The sequence below is a fragment of the Bison bison genome, unplaced genomic scaffold, assembly GCF_000754665.1.
Source record: "Bison bison bison isolate TAMUID 2011002044 unplaced genomic scaffold, Bison_UMD1.0 scf7180017864364, whole genome shotgun sequence".
NCBI classification, from domain to species: Eukaryota; Metazoa; Chordata; class Mammalia; order Artiodactyla; family Bovidae; genus Bison; species Bison bison.
Genome location: NW_011494936.1, coordinates 5,251,724 through 5,262,231, shown reverse-complemented (window position 1 = coordinate 5,262,231; position 10,508 = coordinate 5,251,724). Strand labels below are relative to the sequence as shown.

Genomic DNA, 10,508 nt, shown 5'->3' with positions numbered 1-10,508 from the left:
CGTCTTTTAATTTCATGGCTGCAGTCACCATCTGCAGTGATTTTGGAGCCCCCCCAAATAAAGTCTCTCACTGTTTCCACTGTTTCCCCATCTATTTGCCATGAAGTGATGGGACTGGATGCCATGATCTTAGTTTTTTGAATGTTGAGTTTTAAGCCAACTTTTTCACTCTCCTCTTTCATCTAAAGGCTCTTTAGTTCTTCTTTGCTTTCTGCCATAAGTGTGGTGTCATCTGCATATCTGAGGTTATGGATATTTCTCCCAGCGATCTTGATTCCAGCTTGTGCTTTTTCCAGCCCAGCATTTCTCATGATGTACTCTGCATATAAGTTAAATAAGCAGGGTGACAATATACAGCCTTGATGTACTCCTTTCCCTATTTGGATCCAGTCTGTTGTTCCATGTCCAATTCTAACTGTTGCTTCTTGACCTGCACACAGATTTCTCAGGAGACAGGTCAGGTGGTCTGGTATTCCCATTTCTTGAAAAATTTTCCACAGTTTCTTGTGATCCACACAGTCAAAGGCTTTGGCATAGTCAATAAAGCAGTAGTAGATGTTTTTCTGGAACTCTCTTGCTTTTGCAATGATACAACAGATGTTGGCAATTTGATCTCTGGTTCTTCTGCCTTTTCTAAATCCAGCTTGAACATCTGGAAGTTCATGGTTCATGTACTGTTGAAGCCTGGCTTGAAGAATTTTGAGCATTACTTTGCTAGTGTGTGAGATGAGTGCAATTGTGTGGTAGTTTGAGCATTCTTTGGCATTGCCTTTCTTTGGGATTGGAATGAAAACTGACCTTTTCCAGTCCTGTGGCCACTGCTGAGTTTTCCAAATTTGCTGGCATATTGAGTGCAGCACTTTCACAGCATCATGTTTTAGAATTTGAAATAGCTCAACTGGAATTCCATCACCTCCACTAGCTTTGTCCGTAGTGATGCTTCCTAAGGCCCCCTTGACTTTGGACTCCAGGATGTCTGGCTCTAGGTGAGTGTTCACGCCATCATGATTATCTGGGTCATGAAGATCTTTTTTGTGTAGTACTTCTGTGTATACTTGGCACCTTTTCTTAATATCTTTTGCTCTGTTAGGTCCATACCATTTCTGTCCTTTATTGACCCCATCTTTGCATGAAATGTTCCCTTGGTATCTCTAATTTTCTTGAAGAAATCTCTAGTCTTTCCCATTCTATTGTTTTCCTCTATTTCTTTGCATTGATCACTGAGGAAGGCTTTCTTATCTCTCCTTGCTATTCTTTGGAACTCTGCTTTCAAATGGGTATATCTTTCCTTTTCTCCTTGGCCTTTTGCTTCTCTTCTTTTCACAGCTATTTGTAAGGCCTCCTCAGACAACCATTGTGTCTTTTTTCATTTCTTTTTCTTGGGGATGGTCTTGATCCCTATCTCCTGTACAATGTCACGAACCTCCATCCATAGTTCTTCAGGCACTCTGTCTATCAGATCTAATCCCTTGAATCTATTTCTCACTTCCACTGTATAGTCATAAGGGATTTGATTTAGGTCATACCTGAATGGTCTAGTGGTTTTCCCTACATTCTTCAATTTAAGTCTGAATTTGGCAATAAGGAGTTCATGATCTGAGCCACAGTCAGCTCCTGGTCTTGTTTTTGCTCATTGTATAGAGCTTCTCCATCTTTCCTTCTCCATCATTACTTTGCCAACAAAGGTCTGTTTAGTCAAAGCTATGGTTTTTCCAGAAATCATGTATGGATGTGAGAGTTGGACTATAAATAAAGCTGAGCACCGAAGAATTGATACTTTTGAACTGTGGTGTTGGAGAAGACTCTTGAGAGTCCCTCGGACTGCAAGGAGATCCAACCAGTCCATTCTAAAGGAGATCAGTCCTGAATATTCATTGGAAGGACTGATGCTAAAGCTGAAACTCCAATACTTTGGCCACCTGATACGAAGAACTGACTCGTTGGAAAAGACCCTGATGCTGGGAAAGATTGAAGGTGGGAGGCGAAGCAGACGACAGAGGATGGATGGCATCAATGGATGTGAGTAGGGAGGCCTGGCATGCTGCAGTCCATGGGGTCATAAAGAGTCAGACTGAGTGACTGAGCTACTGAACTCACTCACTCCCTCCCTCAGTCTTAGTTTCCTCTGAATAGTTATCTTGTTCTCTTTACCTTAGCTGCTCATTCCCTTTTCCACCTGCAAAAAAATGCCGGCAATCACTTCATAATCTCAGATGCAGCAGATTCAAACTCTTCCACCACCTGCCACCTCTGGTCCTCCCAGCTCACTTCTCCAAACATACCACTGTGAGCTGTCGCCCTACAACTGCATTGTCTTTTGATCCACGGATGCTACTGCTCCTTCACGGCCCCCCACTCCTGCAGGTCTTAACCCAATGTAAACCCAAGCTCAGTCCCACATATTCTCAACCTGTGCCCCCTTTGCATGTCCTCCAACTCCTTTGGCCAAACCGCAGTCCTGGCTAAATGCCCCTCTCCACCACTTCATGCCTGCCATTGTGCAGCTCCACATGACCTGAGAAAAACACACGATGTGCTAATTGCTCTCACTCCCGGTTGATGACTGGGATTTCAATGCCAGCAGTCCAAAGCTTACTTCCACCAGTTTCAAGCACCTGGAGTTATGTCTTCTGCCTCCTCGTACCTGGAAGAGTGGTCAGTGGTCATATTATGATAACCCTTCCCCACAACTCTTGCAGTTGGGGCCTTTGGGCCTGCTGCTTTCTCTCCTTGGAGTGTTCTTTTCCTAGGTATCTGCATGCCTTGCTTCTTCCCTGCAACAGGTCTTTACTTCAATGCCATCTCTTCAGTGAGACCTGTTCCTCCTCTCTGCAGTGTCCCCTCCACCCAGCACCAGGCACACACACATGCCCTCACACACCCATGACACTTCCTCTTCCCCTTCTCCTTGTTAGTTTTCTCCTTTGCCCTCACTACTCTCTAGTACGCTGCATGTTTTACCTATTAATGCTTGTTTAATGTTCTGTCTGGAATATAAGCATTTTTTATCTGTCTTGTTTGCCACTGTTTCCCCAATGCTCGGACAGTGTCTATAGCACAGAGAACATGTGTGGTGAATGACTGTTGAATGAAGCAATGTGAGAATGACACAGTTACTGAATAAATGAAAAACAAATGCTTGTACTTATTTACCTACCCTGATGTTTTCCTCAATCTCCTCTCTCCCAACCTAGTTACTGGACCGACTACTAGACGGCGGCTTAATAAGCGAACCTTCTTACTTCCAGAATGTTACAGGATGTTCTAATTACTACAATCTTTTACTGTGCACGGTAATGACAACATTTAAAAAACTATAATAGTGTTTGCTTAAAACTTTTGGCAAAACCAAACTTCCTCAGAATTGGGAAATATTATAGCTGACTTTACACTAGAAAAACATGTCCAAACTATATTGCATTATTTGGTCTACTAATCTATAGGATCTTTTACCTTGCCAATGTTGTATACTGTATAATCTGACCATTGAGAATGTGTGATATTCCAGATAACTCAAAAAGAAAAATCTCTGATTAACACAATTTCCCCCCCAGTAGAGCTTGTTATACAGAAGTTCTTTTGTGAAGAAGAAGGGCCAGGATTGCAACTCTGGGTATCAAGCCCCAGAGCTCCAGGCTTGTAGTGAGTTTCTTGAAAATGCCCACATTATTTGTTCTGTACTTAAGACAGCTTGGATAACCCAAACTGCCAAAGCCTTTATGAAAATATTTGCTTTGTCTTACTTTTAACTTAAGATTTTTAATGCATTTAGTATGGCCCTCACTTTAAGCCCTTTGGAATATTCTCAAAGTATTCAAGTAGTTTCTTTCATAGAAGTATGCCAAAGTTGATGTCTATTGCAGAGCTTTAATCGAATAAGACAAAGGGAGCCAGAGTGGAGATTTGAAATTGTATAATCCAAGTCTAGGGTATATGACTATGCATTCTGTTTTTAAAATTGCCTTATTTATGAACTATTTCGTATATAATATATAAAGCTAATTTCAATGGAATTTGCCAATGCTGGGGTTTTGGACTTAGATTTGACCAAGAGAAAAACATTTGCTAGGCAAGAAAGAAGCAAAATTTGTAACTCTATTTTTTTCTTCAAAAGTAATGTATTCACAGTTAGCAAAAAATATTGATGATTCACAAAATTGTTGATTCCAAACTTTAACAGTTTTTTAATTATTTCATAACTTTTTGAAAAAAAAACAGCATTTAGTCCTTTTTTTCCTTTTAGCTTAATGAATCTTACAGAGACTTTTATGCAATGGTTTTAAAAAATAAGGCTCTTGGACAAGTTTTCTTTTGATTTATGTCCTTCATAAAGTATCATCTATTTTTACACTTGATATGTTTTTCCTCTTAAATTATGGAATCCCAGGGACAGAGGAGCCTGATGGGCTGCCGTCTATGGGGTCGCACAGAGTCGGACACGACTAACGTGACTTAGCAGCAGCAGCAGAGTATTTATTTTGTGTGTGTGTTTTTAATAAACAGCAGAACACAAAATGAAATCCTCATCTTTTAATCTACCACATCACCTCCCTGGCTCCTTGTGGTCCATTTCACCTTCTTTCCCAAGAGCCTCCAACAAGGAGCAAATTGTCTTTGATAATCTCACCTCTTCATCTTCCCTATCTATCTTTGTCATGAAGGGGGTTTTTAATTGGAGTCACAGATGGCCAAATATTAGTTACAAAAAGGAAAATCCAGCATTTGCAAATTGGATATTGGCTCTGAGTGTATCAGATCATCCAGACTTTTTGGATAAAATTTGAAGTGAAGTGAAGTCACTCAGTCATGTCCAACTCTTTGTGACCCCCTGGACTGTAGCCCACCAGGCTCCTCTGTCCATGGGATTCTCCAGGCAATAATACTGGAGAGGGTTGCCATTTCCTTCTCCAGGGGATTTTCCCAACCCAGGGATCGAACCCAGGTCTCCTGCATTGCAGGCAGATGCTTTAACCTCTGAGCTAAATCTCCTCAAAACCCCCAAGTCAAAATGTTTGGGATGAAGACCAGTTAATAGTCATGTCACATCTTTTTCATTGTGGTATGGAAAAGAAAATGTTAGTCACTCAGTTGCTCCACTGTGTTTGACTTTTTGTGACCCCATAGATTATAGCCCATCAAGTTCCTCTTTCCATGGAATTCTCCAGGCAAGAATACTGGAGTATGTAGCCATTCCCTTCTCCAGGGGATCTTCCTGACCCAGTGATCAAACCCGGGTCTCCTGCATTACAGGTGGATTCTCTACCACCCGAGCCACCAGGGAACCTTCATTGTGATACATGTTAGGAAAAATCTGAAGTGTTCCCCAGCATGGTGTTCCCACCCAGTTGTATTTCCTAATGTCTTTTTGATGCCCCTTCTGCCAGGAGCCTGAGGATCAAGGTTACTACGGGAAATTTTTGTCCCTCCCCTACGTGAGACAAGCCATCCACGTGGGAAACCAGACTTTTAGTGATGGAGCCAAAGTTGAAAAGTACTTGCGAGAAGATACAGTCAAGTCAGTGAAACCATGGTTAACTGAAATCATGAATAATTACAAGGTAAGAGGGCTACTTTAGTTGCTATCTATTTTAGGAACTTTTCAGATTACCCAGAGTAGAAGTGATCTTCTTTTACTCGTAATTCAACTCCTACCATTTTTTACTCTTCTGATATCTTACAAATGTAAATAACAACCACTGCATTGTTTGATTTCTTTGAAGTAAAAGTTCTTTTTTTTTTCCTTTTAATTAAATCACTTTCCCTTACTAGTTCTTAAAAATGAAATTCTCTTTGGCACATGCCACCTCTCATCATTTCTTGAGAAAAGAGGGATAACAGAGCCAGGAAGATGACTCGCCTAGTGTAAGCCAATTTTCCCCTATTATTGGCTTTATATTATTAATGCCAATGAAGTCAGGGCTAAATGAAATCAACTGGTTATTCCAAAAATGCTTTTTGCTTGATAATTGCATTCATTCAGATCACTCAGCCACAGTTTCTTCAGTGTCTACTTCAAGCCAAATGTTGTACTAGGCTGTCAGGTTCAAGTGATGAATGAGACAGTTCAGTTAAGTTCAGTCCTCAGTCGTGTCCAACTCTTTGTGACCCCATGAATCGCAGCACGCCAGGCCTTCCTGTCCATCACCAACTCCCGGAGTTCACTCAGACTCACGTTCAGACAAGGTCCCTGTTTTGAGGCATGTAGAGTCGAGCACTGTAGTATCTGACTGAGATGTTCTGCCTGACTCGATGCTGAAGGTACCAGAGGTTCAAGCAAAGGAGCTATGACCCCTAGAACTCTCACCGTGAGGGAAGGTCTCCACGAGCAGGTGACAGAGAGAAAGTTACCTTGTGCATTTCTTTGCCCTTTCCTTCTCTTCTCACCTCCTCCTCTGATCTTCTAGGACTGTTAGCATTGGTCCTAGGCATGGTTTGGGAACAGCCCGGCAGGGTAAGTATGCTAATGACAGAGAAGATCACCACCAGAGGTGATCTACTTTTTCTCTGTTTCCTGGCAGTGGCAAGAGTAAGGATTGGGATGAAAAAAAAAAAAAAAAACACCATGGCAGCCAGTATACCAACACGTGAATTAGACAAATGGTAATCTGTACTCAAGTACTTTATTTCTATCTATCTAAAAAATTGTCCTGATACACTGCTTTTATTTGAACCAGACTCCTGCCATTTTATGACATAAGGAATACGCATTTCAGCAATGTCTATGTTGGGACTGTTCAGTGTACAACCCTTAGTACTGTCCAGGGAGTCCTTGGCCTAATGCAACCTTACTAGATTGTAATTCAGAATATGTCCAACCTAAAAGACCTATTTTCTGGTCCTGCCTGTAGTACAAAGAGTTTCAGTCCAGTCCCTGGACATACAACTTTTATTCCTAATAATCTAAGGTTAATGGTATGCAGACTCTACAAACCCATTATAAATCTGGAGAACTTGACAAAATACTTTCTAGGCAAGAAAGAGTCTAACTAGATGAGACAGAGAGAAAGTTACCTTGTGCATTTCTTTGCCTTTTCCTTCTCTTTCAACCACTCTTATCTTTGATTCTGTTGAGGAAATGTAGTGAGTGGTCCTTAGTGCTTGCCTGCTTGGAGCCTTCTCTGAGCAACTTCCCAGTGCTCTGCTGGTTGTCCTCTTCTCTGAACTCTCTGACCATGTGGCCTCTACCGTTGGGAGCATGCTTAGCACACATACTACCATTATGGGCTGTCAGTTGTAGCACCAGCCTCAACCATACATCAATAATGCATAAATGAATAAATGGATGATTGAAAAATCAGTTCTTTAAACTAGTGCTATGTCAAAAATATATCTATTAAACTTGTTCATAATTCAGCATATATTTATTACCCACAAATTTATTAAACCAAAAAGAAACCCACATCAGTTTCTGTATAGATTACTTAGCATTTATGTCTTCAAGATGAAAACAGTTGGCTATAACATTAAGGAATGCACAATGATTTTCTTGAGTAGAGAGTGGAAAAAGAAGTTCCCATGTATATTTTTTGTGCCCTTGGAAGATAGATTTTCTCACTCTGTAAATTTAACTAGATATGATTCCTTTCTCAACCAAGTGAGGATAGCATGGGGCATATAGTTCACTTGATGATGTAAAGCTCTTTTGATACTGGCTTATCACCATATAGTGTCCACTTGATTGATGAAGAAGAATATGCTGATTAAAGTTGAGCCTGCGTTTTGATATTTAAACATATCTGTCTCTGTTTCCTATGGATCCTAAGCCTGCCAATATGAATCCCAATGAAATCAGAATATTTTCTAAACTTTCAAACTCTCAGTTGCAGAAAAAGAGAATAGATTTGTGATGCAGATAAATCATATGTCCAGAAAGAAAGAGAACGAAGTATGCAGTCAGTCTGAGTGCAGACCAGAAAGCGGCTGCTGCTGGAACAGACTGCATATTCATGGCTAGAGCTGGCATAGGCCACAGGGTAGTGATTATCTTTGGCTTGTCTGTTCATGGTGGTGAACCTCAGTGTGTATGCAGTGGAATCAGAACAACCTAGGCTGGCTTAAAACATTAGTACTCTCGAGGATATATTTATGTAAGACTCAGTACTAATTTGTCATAGAAAATAGTGCACATGTTTCTATTCATAAGAACATGGAGGTCTTTTTCTAGTACTTGATTCATTTTAGCCAATGTGGAGTATTCTCTGATGGGCTGAGGAAGACCTTCATTGGTTTCTGGAAACTTATAGAACTCTTTGCAACACATCAGTTTCTGTGTAGACTATGTGAAGACATAACCCTTTTCTTGTGATGACCTACTTGGGATGTGTACTTAAAGTCATTCTCTTTTTAGTAATTTTAGATATTTGTATGGTAAATTTGAAATATCATATTAGCAGTTCCTAAGACAACTAAAAGGAGAAATAATCTGTTGGACTATTGGAGTTACTGATGATTAAATCAGATCATGGTTAAATATAAATCTTACTAGGAGTAACACAATGTAATCCACCAGTGAATAAAAAATATCAGGTTGAATTGATCTCATAAATGCAAGAACATTTTTGCATTAGAAGTTCCATCATGTAATGTATCACCTAAAACACTGAAAAAATAAAAAACATTCATCTTAGTAGATGCAAAAACTGAATTTGACAAAATCAAAACCCATTTAGGATAAAAGTTAAAAATTTTTTTTAATTTATTCATTTATTTATTTGGATGTACCTTGTCTTAGTTCCTGCATGTGGGATCTTAGTTCCCTAACCAGGAACTGATGCTGTAGCTGAAACTCCAATACTTTGGCCACCTGATGTGAAGAACTGACTCATCTGAAAAGACCCTCATGCTGGGAAAGATTGTAGGCGGGAGGAGAAGAGGATGACAGGCGATGAGATGGTTGGATGGCATCACTCATCAATAGGCATGAGTTTGAGTAAACTCTGCGAGTTGGCAATGGATGAGGAAGCCTGGTGTGCTGCAGCCCATGGGGTCGCAAAGACTTGGGCACGAGTGAGCAACCAAACTGAACTGAACTGAACTGAACCAGGAATGGAACTCTGGACCCCTACATTGGGAGCATGAAGTCTTAGCCACTGGCCACTAGGAAAGTCCCAGGATGAAAGGTTTTAGCAAACTAGGAATAGTGGTATCTATATTAGATTCCTATGCTTGCTGTAATGAATTACCATAATCTTGATGGTGTAAACTACAGAAATTTATTTTCTCACAATCTAGAGGTTAGAAATACGAAGTTACTCTCACTGGGCTGAAAGCAAGGTGTCAGTAGGATGACTCTAATGGGACAATCCATTCTGGCTTCTGGTAGCTGTTGGCGTTCCTTGGCTTGTGGGCATATGATTCTAACATCTCCCTCTGTGCTCACATCGCCTTCTCTTCTGTGATCAAACATCCTATTGCCTTCCTCCTAGAAATATTCATGAGGCTGCATTTAGCGACCTCCTGGATAATCTCCCTATCTTAAGATGCTTAAGTTAATCAAATCTGCAAAATATTTATTTTTTAATTAATTAACACTGTATAAGGTGACATTCACTGGTTCCAGCGATTAGGACTAGATATGTTTTAGCAGAGCAGTATTTAGCCTCCCATACTATGAGACTTTCTTGACCTAATAAAAACCTACATGTGTAAAATAGATAGCTAGTGATAAGTTGCTGTATAACACAGGGAGCTCAGCCTGGTGCTGTGTGACGACTAGAGTGGTGGGATGGAGGACTGGAAGGCAGGCCCAAGAGGGAGGGAATACAGGTAAACTTATGGCTGATTCACTTGTTGTACAGCAGAAACCAATACAACATTCCTCCAATTTAAAGAAAAAACCTACTAATAAGCATTATTCTGGTCTATAAACCTTAATATGCATTCTCTTTAAAATCAGGGTTATAGTGATGCAAACAAATAAAAAATGCAAAGGAGGAAAATCCAATTAATAAAAGTATAAGAAATAATGGAATAAAAAATTATTATTTGACGAATAGTATAGTAATAATTGTTTCAGGAAAGAATCAACAGTGGATACTAACATCAGTTAGTGAAAGTATGATGAGAATCAGAATATTTACCTGATCTCAAAGTATCCCCTTTCAAAATGTTTGTGATGAAAGGGAAAATAGTAACTTTATTATTATTTTTTTAATTTTTATTTTATTTTTTAACTTTATAATATTGTACTGGTTTTGCCATATATCGAAATGAATCCGCCACAGGTATACATGTGTTCCCCATCCTGAACCCTCCTCCCTCCTCCCTCCCCATACCATACCTCTGGGTCGTCCCAGTGCACCAGCCCCAAGCATCCAGTATCATGCATCGAACCTGGACTGGCAACTTGTTTCATAGATAATATTATACATGTTTCAGTGCCATTCTCCCAAATCATCCCACGCTCTCCCTCTCCCACAGAGTCCAAAAGACTGTTCTATACATCAGTGTCTCTTTTGCTTTCTCGTATACAGGGTTATTGTTACCATCTTTCTAAATTCCATATATAC

General features: G+C 40.1%; 1 protein-coding gene across 1 annotated transcript in view; it reads left to right on the top strand.

Moving 5' to 3' along the window:
• CPVL (carboxypeptidase, vitellogenic-like) overlaps window positions 1–10,508 on the top strand; it is a 105,901-nt gene that overhangs the window by 54,400 nt on the left and 40,993 nt on the right. The window contains exons 9-10 of the mRNA XM_010855410.1: window positions 3,195–3,293; window positions 5,385–5,558. Coding sequence (XP_010853712.1) covers window positions 3,195–3,293; window positions 5,385–5,558 — 273 coding nt within the window. The remainder of the gene's footprint in view (window positions 1–3,194; window positions 3,294–5,384; window positions 5,559–10,508) is intronic.